The 22717-nt window shown below is 35.7% G+C and overlaps 1 protein-coding gene across 2 annotated transcripts in view; it reads left to right on the top strand.

Moving 5' to 3' along the window:
* The window catches only part of FNIP1 (folliculin interacting protein 1), a 123744-nt gene that overhangs the window by 35893 nt on the left and 65134 nt on the right, over window positions 1–22717 (top strand). For both annotated transcript variants that reach the window (XM_053672751.1, XM_037129818.2), the window contains exon 2: window positions 11235–11361. In XM_053672751.1, the coding sequence (XP_053528726.1) occupies window positions 11235–11361 (127 nt within the window). The remainder of the gene's footprint in view (window positions 1–11234; window positions 11362–22717) is intronic.

Below are 22717 nucleotides of genomic sequence, written 5' to 3'. Positions count from 1 at the left end.
CCTCAGTTACTGGATACCAATTTTTAAAATTCTTGCACATGGACATGCTTATTGATTTCAAAGAGAGAGGAAGGGTGGGATCTCATATGTGCCCCACCAGGGACTGAACCTGCAACTAGGCACATGATCTGACCAGGAATCAAACCTGCAACCTTTCAGTTTATGGATAATGCTCCAACCAACTGAGCCATACTGGTTAGGGCTAAATTTCTTTTTCAAACAGTAAAGATTATCCTTTTTAGAAATGATTGGAAGTATCTGATATGTTCACAATTAGTGTTTTTTAAAATGCATGGTAAATATATAAAAAGTAACATAACTCTCTTATCTGGCAGTTGGGACTTGCAAATTAATGGAAAAAGTCAATTGAAGTGAGGGATTAAAAAAACTGTATGTGTTGTAACATTTTATTTTTAGCTTAAAACTTATAAATATGCATTCGTTTGCCATCCTTTGCTTGTCAGTATGTTTTACAGAGGGAATGGTGAATGTCGTGTCTGCATTGTAGGGCCAAAAATTAAAGTGTTATGTAAAGTCAGAAGCACTGTAAGACATTTACTTTGGTATCAGGAGACATATTTAAACATTGGCTAGTTAGCACCAGATTTCTTTAAAGCAAAATCCTTCTACAGGTTTTTTTTAAAAAACCTGGATCACTTACCCCATGTACAGAAAATATTTCTCCAGTTCAATGTGATGCTTTTGGCTATAGTGCTTTGGGGTTCTGATGGTGACCAGTTCTTGGCATTTTGGTGTTACCTTGGGAAAGCTTTTTGCTTTTCTCTTGTAGCCTAAGAATTTAGCATTCTTCCTCCCTTCCCACCTTCCCTCACTCTATTCATCCCTCCATCATCTTTTCCTTCCTTCACTAATCTATCCTTTACCAAACTCAGAATGTTTTCCAGTACTGGGGGCTCTTTCCCTAATCCCATGAAGAGCTTTTGAAACTTGGCTGCACTCTCTTTTCATTTCTTGCAGGAGCTCTGGGTATGAATAGGTTCTCAGAGTTAGTCTGCATCATCTTGCATGTGTGTTTATTTCAGTGAGACAACAATGATGGATAAGGCTCAGGAAAGAAAAGCTAGCATAGTACCAGGTACATAGTAGGCACTTAGGCACTATACAAATAATTATTGAATGAATGAACTGAAAATCTTCAGGTGTGATAAGTGTACTGTATAGTCAGAGATTTTAGCAGATTTCTTTTTTTACCAGAGATTTACCAGTCACGGATTTTACCTTTGATGTTAAATAAAAGTGAAACTGTATGGATAGTCAGTGGGAAATGGAAGTAGAGAAAGAGAAGAGACCAGTGGTTGGTATTTATCTACAAGCACTTGAAAATCAATTTTAAGATGATTGACGAGGCAGAAGAGTTGGTCAAATAGAATAAAAAGGCGAATTATTATTTTTTAATATTTTGTTTATTTACTTTTTAGGATGGGGAAGGGAGGGAAAGAGAGAAACATTAATGTGTGGTTGCCTTTTGCGCTCCCCCTATTGGGGACCTGGCCTGCAACCCAGGTATGTGCCCTCGACTAGGAATTGAACCAGGGACCCTTTGATTTGCAGGCCAGAACTCAATCCACTGAGCCACACCAGCCAGGACAAAAAGTGAATTATTGAAGTCTGACAATTGTCAATTGTTAATTTTGAGGCACAGACTGGCATTTAGCCTGGTGTTTCTCAACCATTTTTCCTCCCACTATTGTTTACCTAAGGAGCCTTTCTTAGATATTTTCCCCTTAATCTCCACCCCCTCCCCAAAATGCTAATACCACAGATGTACTATGTATTTGCTTAGGCATCATGGCCTTTGGAAGCCACACCTACTATATACAATATCTTAAGACTCTTTCTTGTCTCCATCCTCTCTCTGTAGCCCTCTACCACCAAGAACCAAATTTGCCTCCTTAGAAGCCACCTTGTCCTCATTGAGAATGCATGATTTAGCTCTAATTTAGCAATTAGTAACATGTGTTACAGGAATTCATGTAGTCTTCTGGGGTACAGTGTCAGTGTATAAAGGTGTCTATTCCAGCATGTTAGCATTCTTTGAAGGTGTCTAATAAGAAACATGCAGACCAGATAAGCTGACATAAACTATAAATAACATTTGTGTAGAATCTTAAAATAGTTTGTGGGTCATCACTGAGTAGTTTTCTTACTAACATTTAGTAAGAAAATTAACTAACATTTCTTACTAACATGCTGAGCATAATTGCTTAATACTGAGGAAGCTTTTGCTATAGTATATAGATAAGTTTGTGAAGGTGATAGTGTATTTAACCACTGTTAATGATTTGGCTTAGTTATTTCTTCAGTTAAAATTTGGTGAGAAGAGGCAACACGATGAAGTGGAAAGCCTGATGGATTACATATCAGAGGATTTAGGTTCTAGTATAATAAAAGATTATTCTAAACCCTTTGAATGCTGATCAGAAGTGAATATCAAAAATTAGAAGTGGGAGTAAAAGGAAGGGGAAAGATGAGCTAGCACAGAAGAGTAACTATAGGTAGGTCAGTTTTGCTTCTCTTTTACTTCTTTCATTTAAAAAATGAATAAATTCAGGGTGACTATTACCACTCAAAATTATTTGACTATTAAAGGGGTCATTTGGTTTTATTTGTTATTTAATATCATGTTCTCCTAGTGTATTTGAAACAGAATTAATTTGCTAAGCAACTTTTTGGAAACAAATCTATTTATACTCAATTTCATATGGCTATAAATCTCAGATTTCACACTTTTCCCCATTATAACATAAAGGGCATAAGGCTTTTAAAAGAAACCTCTCCGTTTCACATACATACTCTGAAGAGCTGAAGAAGTACAGATGTCTTTCCAGATAACTTTTTTCCTTAAAAAAAAATTTAGAGAGAGGGGAAGGGAGGGAGAAAGAGGGAGAGGAACACTGATGTGTGAGCAAAACATCAGTTGGCTTTCTGTACGTGCCCTGACCCGAACTAAGGCACACAGCCCAGGCACTCACCCTGACAGGGAATCAAATCAGCGAGCTTTTGGTGTGTGAGATGAGGTGATGCTCTGGCCAGGGCCAGGTGTTTTTTTTTTTTAAAAGCAACAAATGACTCCAGGAATTTCTTTTGAAAGACCAAAACAACTTTACACAAGATTTCTGTTTAAACATAAGCTTATGTAATTAGCATCTCTATTCTTTTCTTATTCAGGCATGTCTCAAAGTCTCTTCTCTAGGTACTGAGCCTTCTTTTTTTTGCAATATATAAATAAATAATATATTTATACCTCCTTTTTACTTTAAGGGGAAAAAAAAAAGCCCAACCTTTTGTAACCTCACCTCTTCTTCTACCTGTTCTGGGGGGACCATACATCTTGCTTGCCCAGGATAATCTCAGTTTCTTCCAGTGTGTTTAGGGCTCCCTTTTACTTTCAAAACTTTGCAGTTTAGATGGTCAGTTATATGTTACATTATTCCTGTGTCTTCCCCCTGTACCAGGAAACTTTTCTAAATAGCATGTACTTACTATCTTTACTTTCTCAGCTCTTTCCCTTCCATCAGTTGCTATGCTTTTTTATTACCCCCACCCCACATCTCCACTGAAATCATTCTTGCAAGAATACCGAAGATCACCACAGTGATAAATCCCATAGACACTGGTCATTTTTATAAACTTTGGCCTTTCTGCAGCCTTTGGCACTGTACACTATTCCTTTTTTCCAAATCTTTGACTTTTGAAATGACATTTTACCATGGGTTTTTTCTTTTGTCTCTGGTGGTTTGTCTTTACTGATCTTCTGTAGCTTCTTTTCTCTGTCCTTAAAATACTGCTGTGTCCTAAGGTTCTAGTTTATTGGATCTTCACTTTCGTTTTTCTTTTTAATTAATATGTTCTCCCTGAATGATACCATTACCAACTTTGTGTCCATAACTCCTATGTCTAGAATTCTTGTCTCAGCCTTTCTCCTGAGCTCTAGACCAGTTTTTTCATCAGTCTGTTGGAAATCTTTTTGCAGTTGTCCCAGGCCTCTTGACCTCAACCTATTTCAGACTTTCAGACTTTCTCCCTCACACCCTCCACCTTGGTTTAGTTATACTTGTTTGAATCAAATCTGAAAACAGAGAGTTATCCTTTCTCTTCCCTTGTTCCTTATATACAGTCTCCCAGGTTCTATCTGTCTCTTAAATAACATTGAGCTCTGTCCTTTTCTATCTTCAGTGCTACTCCTTTGCAGATTATAACGTTATTCTTACCTCCAGACCTCCCTTTCTAGTCCGTTCTCCAAGTTTCTGTCAATGTGGTTTTCTAAAGTACACAAATGATCTTGCAGCTATTGTTAAACACCCTTGTTTACTCATTGCCTAAATCATGAGGTTCTTAGGTGTTTGCGTGAGAAGTTTCTGAATGTTGATGTGGCACTGGCCTGACTCTGTAGCTGTGTTTGTTTCTTCACTGCACACTCATGAGCTGTAGGCACTAAGAATTATGGCACATGCTGTTTTCTTCTTTGAGGGAGGAGAATGCCTTTCTTCCCCACTTATCACTGATAAGCTTTAGGTATTTAAGTAGAACTTCCTACTTTTTAAAAATTAAAAAACATTTTTTTATTGTTGATCAATCAGTAATACTCCAAAGCTGGAATTGAAACCCAGCTTTGCCACTAATAAGGTAACTATGTTACTTTGGGCAAGTTACTTAATCTTTCTATGCTTCAGTTTTATCATATGTAAAATAGGAATAGGGTTGTTATGAAGATCAAGTGAATTAATGTAAAAATTAACTGATTGACATCTGAAATGCATTTATAACTGTAGCTGGTTTACAACTTATGATATATAAATGTTAGATATATTCATTGTATATTATTTATTATTGTTCTTCAGTGAGTCCTTACCTCACCTATCTATGCGGATATGCAGATTTCTTGTCAAGGTTGTTAAATTTTCCTCAGTCATAGACTATGTGACTGAGGAAAATTGCTAACAAGTTATTTATCGGTCTTCCTGTTAGACTGTGAGCCTTTTCATGGTGTAGTTATATTTTTCTTTTTGTGCTTAGTGAATGCTTTTAAATCAGTGAATGAATACATAGATAAAGAATGTGACAACAGATACAGTCTCAGCATCCAGCATTGTGCTTTGAGTATGGTGTTTAATCTCTGTTTTAATGAGGTATCTATAATGTAAATACATGATTTGGTTACATAGAGTGTTATTTTTTCCCATACAACACTCTCCTTTTAAACTTGAGGTATGATATATGTAAAATGCAGACATTTTAAGTGTATAATTTGATTAACTTTGGAAAACACATTACACCTATTTAACTACAAACCAATAAAGATGTAGAACAGTTCAGTCACTTCAGAAAATTCCTTCATACACTTTTCTAGTCCATTCACCTGATTGCACCTGTGGCCAACCATTGTTTTGATTCTATCACCATAGGTTAGTTTCACCTGTTTTAGAACTGCATATAAATGGAATTATCAATCCAAAAGTGTTTGTGTCTGGGTTTTTTTACTCAACAATGTTTCAGAGTTCATCTGTGATACTGTGTGATCAGTAGTTCATTCCTTGTTATTTCTGAGTAGTATTTCAATATAGAATGTGTCGTGGATTATTTATTTATTCTCCCATTGGTGGTCATTTGGGGTATTCCTAATTTTTTGCTTCTATAAATAAAGCTGCAAAGAACATTTTTGTGAAAGTCTTTGTGAACATACATTTTCATTTCTGTTGAATATGTACCTATGAGAATTGGTAGGTCATGGCTACCAAATAATTTTCTGAAATGGTTGTACCCTTTTACACACCTGCCGACAATGTATGAGAGTTCCAAGTGCTTTATATTCTTGCCAGCAATTGGTGTTATTAGTCCTTTTAATTTTAGCCCATTTAATGGTTTTGGAGGGTTTTACTTTGTGTTTCTTTGATGATTAATTAATACTGTTCGCATCTTTTCCATGTACTTTGTTCATTTATCACTCATATATCTCTTTATGTAAAATGACCAAGTCTTTTGCCCACTTTAAAAAGTGATTTTTTATCTTACTGCTTTGTAAGAGTTCTTTGTAGGCTGTTATAAGTCCTTTGTCAGTTATATACATTGTTTATGGTCTTCTAGTTATGGCTGGCCTTTGTCAGTTACATACATTGTTTATGGTCTTCTAGTTATGGCTGGCCTTTAAAAACTGTGTTTTTATGTGCAGGTTTTAAATTTTGATGAAGTCCAATTTATCATCTTTTTCTTTTATGCTTAGTGACATTCGTGTCTTATTTAAGAAATCTTTGTGAACCCTTTGTTAGTTACATAGATGCTCTTCTGTGTTTCTTTCTAAAATCTTTATAATTTTAGCTTTACATACAGTGTTACTTGGAAATGTTTAAAGTTGGGAGAAAAGCATTCTAAGGTTTTTGTTATTGTTGCAATACATCACATACTATCAAATTCACTCTTTAAAAGTATGTACAATTCAATGGATTTTTCCTTTAGTATAGTCACAAAAGTTGTGTAGCCTTCACCACTTTCTAATTCCAGAACACTTCATCACCTCATAAAGAAAAGAGACCCTATACACATTGCAGTCATCCCCCTTCCCATTCCTGCCCTCCTTCCATCTTAGACAACCACTAAGTTACCTTTTGTTACAATGGGCAGGTTGTCTAAATGGAACCACAAAATATGTAGCCTCTTCTGTGTGGCTTCTTTCACTTAAGGCAGCGGTTCACTTAAGGATGTTTTTAAGGTTCATCTGTGTTGTAGTATGTATTCTTTAAATAGGCAAATAATACTCCATTCTGTGGTTATACCATGTTTTGTTTATTCATTCATTAGTTGGCCAAAATGCTTTTTTAAGTCTTTTAAGAAAGTTTGTTTTATTTTCTCAAATGGCAGGATATTACAGTTCATTCCATGTACTCATAAAATACTTATTTAGTGCCCATAGTGTTACCTTTGCTTGGGGGGACATAGTTTTACCTGATGTGTTTGGGACTAGGGATTCAGAGATGAGCAAACTTTGCCCTCTGGTAGCTTTCTTTCTAAAGGAATAAGACAAACATGTAAACAGATAAATTACAGTACAATGTGGAAAATACGATTAGCTTTATAACCCAAAGTATGTGTAATCTCAGAAGTCAGCAACTAACTATACTGAAGGAATTAGTGGAGGCTTCCAAGGAGGTGACATTTGAGCTAGATCTTTGGAATGAAAAGGAGTTTGCCACGGTGATTGAGGATATTTCAGATAGAAGTTTATTCCAAGGCATGAAAATGGGAGTGGTCTGGTGTATCCTGGCACCTTTGAGATGATCATCAACAGTGTGAGATATGGGTAACGTGAAGTAATTCTGGAAAGGCAGTGACTCAGGGCCAGATTTCAAACATCTTTACATTTAAGCAAAGGAATTTGTATTTTATACTTTTGTGTTTTGGGGTTTGGATGAATGAAATGGGGGTCTGCTTATTCAAGATCTGTTGGAAGACCTCACATACAGGAAAATCCAACTTTTCATTTCTCCAGAAGTTTGTCCATATAGGCACTTAAAAAATATACTGCTCCCACTTCCACGCTACCCTCCAACTGCCACCTCTATCATAGTCTGTTGATTTCCTGTTTTGATTTATTTTATCTGCCACTTACCTGAAATTATGTTTGTTTATTTTTTTACTTAGGTACTGCTGTCTCTTTGCTTCCAGAGCAGGTTTTTTCTCATCTTATCCTAACCAGTATTTGGCACGTGGTAGGCACGTATCTATATTAAATGAATGAACTATTCTGCTTCATATATAGCTTAAACTCTAGTATTCTACCCTGTGATTATAGTCTCCTATTCCTTCTCTCCCCCCCCCCACACTGTTTTCTTCATGTTATTTCAGTACTTTGACCGCACTGCCTCCATTCTCTTCAACTTGGCTAGCCTCCAACCTTCACAAGCTTCCCTAACTAGCTTAGATTCCACTCTCCATCATTCCAGCTATATTCTTGTCAGTCTTCTCTTTATCCCCCTATTCCTCCACTTCCCTTTTGTTCCATCTACCTATCCAAATCCTTACCTGGGCTCAGTCTGATCAAATTCAAGCACATGAGTGTTTGCTGGAGAAAATGACCTGTCTGTGACTGTACATTACCATGGTTTTCAATTTCTAGCATTTCCCAGAAATCTTAGGTTCCCAGTTAACATTACAAACACTGTTTACTCTTTTGTTATTCTCACATTTTACCTTTTCTTTATTTTTTTTTTGAAGATTTCATTCATTCTTAGAGGAGAATGGAGGGAGAGGAGCATTGACATGTAAGAGAAACATTGGTTGCCTCTCACACGTGCCTCACCTGGGGACTGGCCCACAACCCAGGCATGTTCTCTGACTGGGAATTGAACCTGCAGGCTTTCACTTTGAGAGCTGGTGCCAATCAGCTGAGCCATACAGTCATAGCAACCTTATCTTTTTTCCTTTCTGCTTTACAAAGGAAATAGGTTTTTGGACACGAATTCACTCACATTTATCTTCCTATCTACAAATCTTTATGTAATCATGTCCATCTTCACCTCCTTTTCCCCTATTCTGGTGTAGGGGTTATCCTTTTTTCTGTTGGAGTCTAAACCATTCACCTGTGGTCTGTGTCTGGTCCTCCTCCACTCCCTCAGAAGCCTTGCTTTATCAGTCACCATCTCCCTTCCACTTCACATTCTGTCATCAGTATGTAAACATGTTTCGATATGTCCTTTTAAATAACAAAATAGCTGTCATTTGGGCCTGGTTAGTACTTGGATGGGAGACAAAACAGCTGTCATTCTATTTCATGATTCCTTTTCTTTCTCACTTTCTTTGATAGTTGTTTAAAACTCTGTGTTGATGTTCCCATTCACTCTCTGTTCTCTGCGTTCTGACCCCTGTACTCTTTACTCCTCAGTACTGTCCTTGCCACGGTCACCAATGACTTCTTTCTAAAGTTTTGGTGCATGACTTTTAATGACTACCATGACATTTCTTCCTCTAAAATGCTCTATCTTGTTTTCCATGAAACCACTTTCCTGATTTTCATTTTTTGTTGGTCAGTTCTTTTAGTTTCTTTTGCATAAGTCAAACCACAGTTTCATAAAAAAGCAGTTTAATGGGATGCAAATTGGTATGGTATGAGGATAAATCTCTGTGGTTTAGCTAGAATGTGTGGGAGGGTCTTTCATCAATTTCTAACATATGGACATTTTCTAAGGATTAGATAGGAGAAAATTAAAATTGTATTTATTGCCAAGAGTTTTGGATGAAGATTTTGTTTGTTTGTTTTTGTAATCCTCACCTGAGGATATGCTTTTTATTGATTTAGAGAGGAAAAGGGGCTGGGGGAGAGGAAGGAAGGAAGAAAATAAGGAAGATAGATAGGAAGATGATCAGTTGCCTTCTGTATGCTTTCCAATTATGGACTGAACCAGCAACCTAGGTACATACCCTGACTGGGAATTGAACCTGCTGCCTTTTGGTATATGGGCAGTACTCCAACCAGCCAAGCCACCCACTGGGTCAGGGCTGGGATGAAGATGTTTTATGTTGTCAAGTACAAGATGTTTAACCTGCATCAGTAGGGTCAAGGTTCAGGTTTTCTTTTCTTTTTCTTAATAGTTTTATTTTTATTCCAGTCAAGGCTTTCCAACTGTGATGTATTGAATCTGCATTTCACATTTCTTTTTTCAAAGATTTTATTTGTTTATTTTTTTAGAGAGATGGAAAGGGAAGGAGAAAGAGAGGGAGAAAAGCATCACTGTGTGGTCGCCTCTCACATGCCCCCTACTGGGGACCTGGCTGGCAACTCAGGCATGTGCGCTGACTGGGAATTGAACTGGTGACCCTTTGCTTCACAGGTTGCTGCTCAATCCACTGAGCTATACTAGCCAGAGCAGGTTCAGGTTTTCTTTAGGAAATGAAGAAACCAAACCAAGAGCTGTGACTGATGGATTCTGCGGAATTGACCATTCAGCTTAATGTAACTAATGACACACAGCTCCTGGAATGGCAGTTCTCCTGTTTCTTAGCAACTGTCCCATCAGTTGTGCATTCAGTTCACCAGACTAGTATTCATAGCTTACTATTTTCTCTCTTTCCCTCTCCTCTCTATTTCTCTCCCTATATTAATCTTTTTAATTGTGAAATAAACGCATTATAATAGTACATAAAACAAATGCAGTGGCTTTTTAAATTATTTACATAAAGTGAGTATCTATTAAGCACTATCTTATCAAAATATAGCACATAGTGTCCCAGTCCACCTGGTAGGTCCCTTCCTGGTTACACTTCCAATCCCCGCCTCCCCCTGCACCTTACTCCAGAAGGTAACCACTCTCCAAACTTTGAAGCCATCACTCCGTTTTCCTTATAGGTTTAAAAAGTATGCAACCCTAGATAAAACTTTACCTGATTTAAATGGAAAAATACAGTAGCTCTGTGTGTGTACGTGTCAGTGTTTGGTTTTGCTTATAGCTGGTGCTTATTGTGTTGTGTAGTATTACCTAGTCTGAATATACCATAATATATTTACTCATTCTTTTATTGATGAACATTTAAATTGTTTGAATTTTCAACTGTTATGAAAAGTGCTGCTGTGAATATTCTTGTATAATGTTAAACTTTTCTGGAGTGGAATTTCTGGGGTCAACTGCAATTTTACTAGATTTTGTCTGTGTGGTATATAATTTAAAAGACTGTCTTTAAAGAGATTGTGTTGATGTTTACTTACACCAGCTCTATATGAGAATTTACACATTTGTGATTCATTCATCATTTTTTAACTTGTTATTGTTTTATAGTTACTTAACTGCTGTTAAACTGAAAACTATTACTATTTTTGCATTTCCATATTAAAGAAACAGTAACAAAACTATTTAAAAATAAAGGCTTACTTTTATGCCATGAGGGTCCATGCGATGAAATTCATATGTATTTTTGTGATATTAAATGTACTTAATATTTATGTACTTAATACTTAAATATTTATGTGAGCTGTTTTTAGATTAATATGGGATGAGGAGTATATTTTATACACACTGAGTGATACTTGCCACAACTTCTATTAGTTTTTAATCTAAAGTGTCATAGCTGTATAAGTTTTCATCCCTAAATTGTTGTCTTTTATAAAAAGATCTATTATATATTCTTTAGCAGTAATATAATTTTGGGTTTTGTTACATAGGCATTATTTCTAGACCTTGATGTGAAATATTTATTGAAAAACTCTGATGGATTTTTTTTTTTTAAAGTTGGCCTTTGCCAGAGTTTGATCCAAGCCAGATTCGACTGATTGTATATCAAGACTGTGAAAGACGAGGGAGAAATGTCTTGTTTGACTCCAGTGTTAAGAGAAAAAATGAGGACATATCAGTATCGGTGAGTATCATTATTGACTTGGTTGAAATTTAATGTCAAATGTTTTAACTCAAAAGTGAGTAAAATTTTAATTGGGGTGTTTTGTTTGTTAGTGTAAAACATCTTTGCCGTGCTTTTATAATTCAGAGTCCTGATTTTTTTAAAGGAAAACAACACTTGCCTTATTTGTCATCAGTCTAATCCCACAGAACATTTTAGTTTGACATTTATTTCCTTATGTAGTTGTATTGAGAAATATAACTAGAACTACAAGGATTCTTATAGAGGATCCAGTACAAACCTGTCACTGTAACAGATGTGGGAAGTGTGATCTGGAGACGTGAAATTACTTAATCTAAATTATTTGTCTAAAGGTAGAAAGCAAGTTAAATTTGTAGCCCTTGGCCTATCATATTTTCCCTACTCTACAGTGGTAGCAAGAGCATCTGTTCTGTTCACTTTCAGCGTATTTTGAAATAATATAGTTATTACTACGGCTAGTTAGCAGTAGTGCATGGATATTCAATTGGTAGGTGATTGTGGTTATCTTTGCTGCTGTTATTGCCATTATACTTTCTGGTATAAAGAATCAGTCCTTCCTTGGCTGGTGTGGCTCAGTGGATCAAGTGCCAGCCTGTAAACTGAAAGGTTGCTGGTTTGATTCCTGGTCAAGGCACATACCTGGGTTCAGGCCAGGTCCCCGGTTGCGGGGGCGTGAGAGAGGCAACCAATCCATGTATCTCTCACACACTGATATTTCTCTCTCTTTTTCTCCCTTCCTTTGCTTCTGTCTAAAAGAAAGTAACTTAAAAAAAAAAAAAGGCAGTCCTGTAATCTGGAAATACAATCCTGGAATTGTGTTTTCCTGCCTTTCCTAAACTGACAATTTTCAGCAAAACTTTAGTAAACAACTAAAAGCAAAATACTTTAGGGAAGTCTTTACTACAAGTAGAATTGTCAGTTAAAGCAAAAAAGTATTTATTTTTTGAGACTTGGGAGTTTGTAATTGAGATTTTATGTTTTAGAAAAAAGTTGATATATTCACTGTAGTCTGTTATTTTATCTCCAGCTACATCCACAGCATCTACTGCAGTGGCACACAATAGGCACATTTTTTAATTACTTTGATTGCCAGGTTGTACTATGTTCTTGTAATTACTAACATATTTTCCAATTTTCTAGAGATTGTGGGGTTTTTTTTTTCAGATTTTTGCCATTATCTAGATACTTTTTTCAATCTGATAAAAAATAAGCATTGCAAAATGTTCTTAAAGTATTATTTATTTGTTCAAATAACTGTCTTCCGAGTACTGGGCACTGGAGATTTAGCAGTCTATGTCTTCTTGGTGTCTGCAATTAGCCACCTTTTAGAGAAGGTAGACATTGAACAAAGAAATACACAGATTAATAATTCCACATTGTGATTAAGTATTGGGATGGCCAAAATTCGTTTAGGTTTTTCCATAAAAGACACACTTTTCATTTTCACCAGTAACTTTGTTGATTTGAACATTTTGAGTATGTTGGTTTTGTCTCACGTGATATAACGTTGATTGTTCTCAATTAATGTCTCAATTTGATCACTATCAACTTCAACTGGTCCACCTAACCATGGAGCATCATCCAGAGAAAACTCTCCAGCACAAAACCTCACAAACTACTTTTGAGACATTCAATCAGTAATAATACCTTCTCCATAACACTGCACAAATCTTTTTTGTGTTTCAGTTGTGTTTTTACCTTTCATGAAATAATAAAGCATATTACATCGAAAATGTCGTGTGTCTTCTTCTGTCTTCAGTATTAAAATGGCTGTACAAAAGTTTACCAGTTTTGATAAGTTTTTTAAAAATGCGTGTTGATGTGGCATCTGCACAATACAGTCCAACAAAATTGTTTTGAATGAAATTTAAACAACTAAGTGCTACTAAGAGCCATCTATGAAAAAGAACAAATGAACTTTTTGGTCCACCCAATATGATGAACAAGACATATACAATGCTTATGAGATTCCAGAGAAGGGAACCCAGTTTTCATCATTTTGGGTGTAGGAGTATTAAGGAAAGTCTCACTGAGCAAGTGAAATTCAAGCTGAGATCTGAAGAAATTGAGGGCATGGAATAGAAGATGGGTATTTCTAGTAGTAGGACCAACAAATGTAGTCTGCAAAGTGACCTAGGAGCCTGCTGAATTGAAGGATCTAAAAGGTGGCAAGTCTAGCTAGAATGATAGTAATTAGTATGTATAGTAGCTAGGAGATGAAGATGGAGCAAGATGGAGCAGGAACCAGTGTATTTACGGCACAAAATTTATATTATATCCTAAAGGCAGAAGGCAGCTGTTAAAGGAATTTGGTTTACATTTAAAAAAAAAAGTCAGTTTGGTAGCCCAGAAATAAACTCACAGATGTGATCAATTAGTTTATGATGAAAGAAGTAAGAATATATACTGACAGTATCTTCAATAAATGATGTTGGGACAACTGGACAGCCACATGCAAAAGAATGAGACTGGACTACTATCAACATTATACAGAACACTAACTCAAAATGCACTAAAGACTTAAATGTAAGACCTGAAGCCTTAAAACTCCTAGAAGAAAATATAGGCAACAAACTCCTTGACATCAGTCTTGGCAATGATTTTTTGGATATGACACCAAAAGCAAAGGCAACAAAAGCAAAAATCACAAGTAGAACTACATCAAACTAAAAAGGTTCTGCACAGCAAAAAAGTGCACAAAATGAAAAGGCAAGTTCTATTGGATGGGAGAAAACATTTACAAATCATGTTAAGGGGTTAATATACAAAGAACTTATATAACTCAACAGCAAAAAACCTCCACAGAATCTAGTTTAAAAAGTTCTGCAGAGGCTCTAAATAGACATGTTTTCAAAGGAGACATACATATGGCCAACAGATCCATGAAAAGGTGGACTATAGCACTGATCATCAGGGAAATGCAAAGTAAAACCACAGCGAAATATCATCTCCTTTTCGAATGGTTATTATAAAAAAGACAGGTGTTTACAAGGGTGTGATGGAAAAGGGAATCCTTGTGTACTGTTGGTGGGAATGTGAATTGGTGTAGCCACTATGAAAAACAGTATGGAGGTTCCTCAAAAAGTTGAAAATATAACTACCAGATGAGCCATCAACTCCACTTTTGAATACTTATGCAGAGAAAATAAAAACACTAATTTGCAAAAATATATGAATGCTATGTTCATTGCAGCATTATTTGCAATAGCAAAGACATGGAAGTAACTGAGGTGTCCACGGATGGATGAATAGATAAAGACCACATGGTGTATATGTACAGTGGAATATTATTTAGTCATAAAATAGAATGAAATGTTGCTATTTGTAGCAACATGGATTGGCTTTGAGGGCATTATGATAACTGAAATAAATGGGAACAAGAAAGACACATATGTATAGTCTCACTTATATGTGGAATAAAAAAAACTGAACCCATAAATGCAGAGAAGAGAAGTGGTAGTTGGAAGTGGAAGTGGGAGGTGGACAAATGGGTGAAGTGGGTAAGAATATACAAACTTTCAATAGTGAAGTAAGTCATGGGTATATAATGAATTAATTTGATTATAGTTAATAATACTCTGTAGTACATTTGAAAGTTGTTAAAAGAGCATATCTTAAAAGTTCTCATCAGAAGAAAAAAATTAACCATGCAGAGTGATGGGTGTTAACTAGACTTATTGGGGAGATCATTTCCAAGTATATTAAAGTATTGGATCATTATGCTTTATACCTGAAACTAATATATGTCACCTTTTAAAAATAGTGAAAAAAATCACTTTGGCTGCTATGTGGAGAATGGTTAGATGTGGGGGACAAGGAACAAAGAAATGTGTGGTGAATCCAGCATTTTGGTTTGATTATCTGGGTGGTGAGATTCCAAAGAGTCATAGAATTGTATTGGGTTAGCCAAAAAGTTTGTTTAGTTTTCTCTGTAAGATGGCCTTCGTGGTGCTTAGTATCTTTAACTTCATTCAAAACAATTTTGTTAGATTGTGTCTCGACAGCTGTCATATCAGTGTGCATTTAAAAAATTACTGAAATTCGGTGAATTTTTGTGTAGCCATTTTAATATTGAAGATGGAAGAAAATAAGCAACATTTATTTGAGTGTATTATGTTTTTATTATTTCAAGAAAGGCAAAAACACAACTGAAACAAAAAAAGATTTGTGCAGTGTTATAGAGAAGGTGCTGTGACTGATCGAATGTGTCAAAAGTGGTTTGTGAGGTTTTGTGCTGGAGATTTCTCTCTGGCCAATGCTCTATGGTTGGGTAGACCAGTTGAAGTTGATAGTGATCAAATTGAGACATTAATTGAGAACAATCAGCATTATATAATGTGGGAGATATCCAACATACTCAAAACATTCAAATCAATAAAGTTATTGGTGAAAATGAAAAGTGTATCTTATTTTACAGGAAAAAACTAAATGAACTTTTTGGCCAACTCAGTAGATGGTCAAACAGACAGTTGAAAACCAAGGGTAGTTGCAAAAGTGATATGCATGTTTTCATATTTATACTGCTGGACTGATAGGTTGATATTTATTGATAAATCAGTACTCTTGAATTTTTAATTTTTTAAATCCTCACTTGAGGATATGTTTATTGATTTTAGAGAGAGGGGAAAAGGAAGAGAGAAAGAAACATTGATTGGTAACCTCCTGTAGGATTGAACCCAAAACCTAGGTATGTGTCCTGACTGGGGATTGAACCCACAACCTTTTGGTGGATGGGATGATGCTCCAACTAACAGAGCCACTCTGGCCAGGGCTCTTTTGATTACTTTTTAGCAAATATTTATTGAGGTTTTTCTTTGTGCTTGATAATGTTCCACTGAATTGCAGCATGTGACCTGGACCTGTATCTAAATTAATGCCGTTCATTGTCTGTTTCTTCACATCCTTCCTTTCCACCTCATCTTAAACAGCCTTGTGAGCCTTGGCTCATGCCGGTTTTTGAACTCATGCTGTCTACCCTTCCTGGAAATGGAGGTTCATTAATCTCATTAGTTTTTTCTGCTGTCTTCTTTTTACCCTCTTGGGTTTTTTTTTTTCCTTTACCTGCAAACATTCACAAAGCCTCTTTACCCAACACCAGCAAAATACCCTCTTACTTTCTCCTTCACATATGTGTTCTTCCATCGTTTTCTGTTTGCCTCTTTCTCTCTTTGTCACTGTCAGTTTTCCTTTTAGTGTCTGTTGGTGTCACCCAGTCTGTCTGTCTCCGTGTCTCAGGCTCTCCTCAGTGTAGCTTCCCAGTCTCTATCTCTATTGTCTTCCTCCACTTCTCTTAGTCTCCTTTCTGTTTCTGTCTGAGTAGTAATCTGTCTACTGGCTCTAATCTCATACCAATCGCTCATTCCTCAGTCCTCTGAAATCTTTCCATAAGCTTACTTTTTCTTTAAACTTTTGACACATTCATCAGTGACTAGAAATCACCCCAGGCTCACTGGTTTTGTGTGTCCTTATTCTGCATGCCATCTTCCTAGATGGGTGTCATCTTTCAGGGTTCATCTTATCAGAATTTTATGAATTCTTTCTGATTTCCTTTAGGCTTATTTTTTTCCTCCGTCTGAATTCTTATAATTCTTTGCTCATACGCCTTCATAGATTTCTATATTATAGCTATAATTGTGTATCTGTTTCTATTTTTATTTATTGATTGTTTTTTTAGAGAGAAAGAAGAGGGGCAGAGAGTAAAACACTGATTTGTTGTTCCACTTACTGATGCATTCACTGGTTGATTCTTATATGTGCCCTGATTGGTTATCAAACCCGCAACCTCGATGCATCTGGACAGTGCTCTACTGAGCAGCCTGGCCAGGGATTGTGTGTTTGTATTTAGACTGGGTAAAAAAAAAACAAGTAAAAAATTTCTTTGTTATCCACCTTTGTTTCCTAAACTGCACACTGCCTCTCATGTGTTAAGTACGCAGCACATACTTTGATCAGGGTTTATCTTTTTATTTTTTTAATTGTTCAAATACAGTTTTCTGTCTTTTACTCCCATCCCAGCCCATCCCCCAGCCCTCCCCACCTTCCTGATCAGTTTTGATTACAGTTTAGCAGTGTATTAATCAAAATCCTGTAAATACTTTTATGAAGATTTCATATATTTCTTTTGAATGCTACAGAACACATTCAAACACTGTTCTTTCCCCCAACTTGCAAGCTATTTGATCTTTAAGTGTTTTTTTAATTTTTACTGTACCTGTACCTTTGGAACATCAAATCATGTGGGTTCTGTATAGGCAAAGAATGACTGTGTGATATAAATTTTAAACTTCTTAAACAAAAATTTGGGTTTGTACGTAATGCTGATATAGTTTAGGCATTAGCAATTTGCTTTTGTTGCCTTGTCTGTACACAGCAGCAGCTTTCTACTTAGATATGATAAATAGTGAAATCACATCGTGTGTCCTTCCTTTTTCTTAGTTTAAAATAATCTGCAAGAGAGAATAAAGATTATAAATGCTAATATGGCCATATAATTTACCAAAAATTTTGTTGAGAAAAAGTTCTATCTTAATATTGAGAAAATAATATCATCATGAATTACAAACAGAGAGCCAAGATTTCATAGACTTCTACAAGGGCCTCTATATAAAAGTTATACATACAAATCAGTGAGTCAGTAGATACAAATAACTTGCAATTAAAAGATATGAAGGGAGGCAAGACTTCATTTAAAATAGCCACTTAAAAATATCTATGCATAATCTTAACAAAACCTATGCATTTAGAACTTTAAAAGTTGTCTGAAGTGCATAAAAGCTTACTTGAGCAAATAGAAAGGCAAAATATCTTCTTGAGTAATATTCACTGTCATAAAGTTTTCTATTTTCTTTAAGTGGCTTTGTAAAATATTTTTATTTAAATAAAAATGCCAACTTTATTTAATTGGTGGAGGTGGTGTGTGGAACTTGATAGCTGATTTTAAAGTTCAAATGGAAAACATTTGCAATAACTGATTGGGAAACAGAAAAAGAAGGGCAGTGAGGATGAGCTAGCCTTACTAGATTAAAAAATACAAAGTCTAAATAATTAAAACAGTGTGTCACATAAACAGTTCCACTAGTGGACCGAAATACCAGAGGGTCAGAATAGATCCAAATATATAGAGAAATTTAGTATTCAATTAATGTGTGTCATCATAAATCACTGAGGTTAAGAGAAGTGGTATTGAGACCATTAGAAAGCCATTGAGAAGAAAGATAAATTTGGATTCATATCTGAAGCATATCAAACATTTAAATGTAAAATAAAACTATAACATTACAAATGAAAACATGAAGTTACTTAAAATCCAGAGGCCATAAAGTAAAAGACCAATATATTTGATAATAAAAAAACAACAATAAAACCTTGTGTGGTAAACAAGATAAAGCAAAAGCAAACAAAAAAGAAAACAACATGATAAGGAAAGTTGAAAGACAAATGATACCAGGGAAAACACTTTTACAATATGTAATACCAGTGGCAATCTTTCTATATAAAGAGTTCCTAGAAATCAGGACAGGAGAACCACTTAGTACAAAATTGGGTAAAAGACAAGTACGGACAGTTCACATAATAAAGGTTCACTACCCATTTAAGACAGTTGTTACTCTCAGTTGTAATAAAGGAATTGAAAACACTATGATTTGAGTTCTTTCCTTTTAAAGTGGCGAAAATCCAAACATTGAATGACAACATTTTACTGTTAAGAGTGAGTGAGTGAGTGAAATGGTACAGCCTCCATGGAAGGTAATCTGGAGATACTCCAAAATTATCTGTGTTTATGTCTTGACACAGTAGTTTCACCTGTAGTGTTGTTCTGACTGGTTAAGTAAGGTATAATTTTTTAGGTTATATTTAATGGGAATGTGTGGGGTGGGAAATAGGATAGTTGAACAAGGTGGGAACCTAGAGTTCTTTTTGCATAATTTTTTATATTGTTTCACTTTTGAGTCATATAACACATTAGTGTTATACAACTTAAACTTTTGAAAAGTTGACAGAAGAAAAAATTGAAAATTTATGTGAAAGACTTTTATAAACTGAGAAATATTGTATTAAGCCCCAGTTATTTATTTGAATTTCAGTCGTGAGACCGAATCTGGAACATGGATTATATGTGTCCAGGTTAAAGATTTTAATCCCCCGTGCCTGCTTTTCTCCCCCTTCTGAATAATTGAGTCTTAGAACCAGTAGATAAGGCTGAATACTAATGTCAGTTGGTGGAGCTTGGTGGACCTGAGCAGAGTATCAAGAGCCCAGGTAGGTTGTGGAGGGCATCTGTGTAAGATTTGGGCTAACGCAGGTTATCAGGGCCCAAGCGGGATGAGGACATCCACCCTGGGGACCATCATGCAGGCAAGGGAGAGGGGAAAGGAGATACTGGTTTCATATAAGGGAGTTGATAAAATAAATATATGTTGAGGACAACGAGAGGCATGTTTTTCTCACTGTTAGAGAAGGGAGTTATAAATAAGGGGAGAAAACTAGAAGAACCCTGTGGATTGGAACAGGAGATATTGGTATGCACTTGTATTTTTATATATACACGCAACACAATAAATGTAGATGCAAGCTTATGCGTGTGTGTATGTGGACACATATGCTCTCTAGCTCTGCCCACTAAGAAGGGTGTGGGGATGAGATCCCAGTGTAACAGGCATACCTAGCATCTAGAGCTTGTCTGAAAGTCCGTCAATTCTTTGCTGAAAGGAATGGGGGTTCCTTGGAGAACTTGACTGGTCCTTGGGCTGGGACAAAGAAAGAAAAGATAAGCCTGGAACTTCCTGTGTTAAAAGTTTAAAGAATGATGGAGTGGGTCAAAAGGACATAGAAACCAGCTTGGAGGGGCTCTCACTTGAGGAGGTAAAGTCAGGAAAACTTCAGCATAAAAACAAATAATGGTAGATTATAACTTACTAATTAAAATAGGAATCTGGAAGTGATTTAATTAATAAATTGAAAGTTTGATGAGAAACAGCATATTTGGAGTATATAAACCATGTGTAGTTTTATAATCCCCATGACCAAAATATTAATTCCAAAGGAAAAAATATCTTACAGTAAAGATGTTTGGTAGGCATAATCATACGATCATCAAAATCAAGACTGTCATCACTGTCAAACAAATCAGAATCATATGCTTCATGCCAAGATTCAATGAGAAGAACACTGTTACTCATGTGGTATTACATTCTAGGACGTATTGCCTGAATCTTACAAGGAGTCATCTAAAAAATTCAGTCTGCAAAATAACTGCATTATAATCTATCCTCAAGAGTGTCAAGGTTATGAAAGGTAAAGAGAGACTGAGAAACTTTTTCACCCCGAAGAAGGCTAAAACGATATGACAGGTTAATGCAGGATTATAAACATAGCGAAAGAATGAAAATTATAATCCATTTATAAAAAAGCCTTTTTCTTAAGAAAGTGATGTTTATAATTTATGCTTAAGTAGGGTATTGTTAGTTACTGTGGATTAAAAATATATCATTTCCTTTAATAATAAAGTAAGATGAGAAAACCAAACACTTCTTGCCCTATAGTTATGCTCATGGAAGGCTTATGTCTACCTGAAGGTTGGTGACTGTCCCCTGTCCCCTCACTAGACCATCTTTCACTAGAGGTGTTTGGTTTCCAGAAAAGTCATTACTTCAAAATAGTAGAGAGAAAAGACATTAGCTGTGAAGTTGGTAGGAGAAGGGCGAATGTATGTGTGTGTACATGCACGCATGTGCTTGTATGTGTGCCTCTGTGCATGCTGTTTATGCTTCAGTCCCAGAGTGATGTATGTTGGTTCCTTTTCTCCCTCTATCACATTACTTCTTGTTTCAGAGATTGGACCTACGTAGGTCCCTCAGGTTGGAATGTCTTTCTAGCCCTCCCCATCCTTCTCTTTCACCTTAACTCCTATGCCTTTTTTTTTTTATAGTCAGCAGCATAAACAATCAAGGGGAATTTCCTTGAACTCTTTTGACTAAGTTAAATCCTCTCTTGGAAAATTGATTTAAACATTGTTCTTTGACCTCTTATTTGTAAAATGGGCATAATAATAGAACCAACTTTGTAGAATTGTGAGAAATAAAAGAGTAAAATCTATGTAAAACAATAAATAGTACCTGACCAGACTGAGTTGACATCATCATCATTACTTTTTAAAAACATACTTGAAATACATATCTCATTTATATATTTCTCTAATTGTTAAATATCTCTTTTCCCAGTTAGGTTGTTAGTTCCTATTCAGACTGTGTCTTTTTTATTCACCTTTTTCCCTAGTGCTTGCTTGGTACACATGGTACTCACATGCTTTTGTTAACAGATAAATGGGTTGTTTGCAGTAGTGGATCTTTCAGACCAACTGGATTTTGATTCTACGTATATTATAGACTTACTAGATCTTGTAACTTTGGTGCAGTGACTTAACTTTCTGGACTTCAGGTTTCTCATCAGTAAAATTGGGTTGTAATATCTACCGCACTGAGTATTTATTTTTTTATAGAAAATATATTTAAAGCCCTAGCATTTTGTTGGTGATCAATAAGTTGTGAAGTTACTAAGATGTTGCCAACAATATCAGTACTGAAAATACCAATATTTTTAGTGAGTGTTTAAATGAAATATTATAAATGAAATATATCTAGTGAAGTTCCTGACCCTGGGAGTAGGGATTCAATTACATTAGCCCCTGCTTTAACTTTTTTCTAATAATGTTTATAACTACGTATCAGTAAGTATATGCTGGTTCTAGAGACTGCATAGGGCACTTTACTATTTATTTGTTTGTTTACTTATTTGTATATAATGAGACACACACACAAATGCATCCATACTTCTTGAAGTGTTATAAATAACCTACCCATTAGGTAGAGTTTTTCTCCCCATTAAACAGATAAGGCTTAGAGAGGTCAGGTAACTCCCCCAATGAGCCAGGATTTAAATTCAGTCTATTTCATTTTAAAGCCTTTGTTTTTATTTTACCGCACTCTTCTCTTTACACTTTTGGTTAGAGGTGATTTGGAGTTACCAGATGTTCTCTTTTACAATGCCTTTGGTCTTCCGAAAATCGTGATGTCAGTCAGATTACTTCTTCTGAAATCTTTCTGAGGTTTGTTTCATGGAAGAGTGATAAAGCACTGGAATGCTTTCAGGAGGATTATCACAGACCTTAGTGGACTGCAGCTTTGGTAGTTGTGACCAGTGAAAGCTCAGTCTGTTGAGGAGGGAGAGGGGAGCAAGAGGAATAAAGAAAAACAAATAGAAACGTGTTCTTCTATACTAGGCTCCACAACCTCCTCATTCTAAGGTTAGCTCTTATTAAAAATGTAACTATTTAATA

This window comes from Artibeus jamaicensis, unplaced genomic scaffold, assembly GCF_021234435.1.
Source record: "Artibeus jamaicensis isolate MK-2021 breed Jamaican fruit bat unplaced genomic scaffold, CSHL_Jam_final contig_786, whole genome shotgun sequence".
NCBI classification, from domain to species: domain Eukaryota; kingdom Metazoa; phylum Chordata; class Mammalia; order Chiroptera; family Phyllostomidae; genus Artibeus; species Artibeus jamaicensis.
This window is presented reverse-complemented; position numbering and strand designations above follow the sequence as displayed.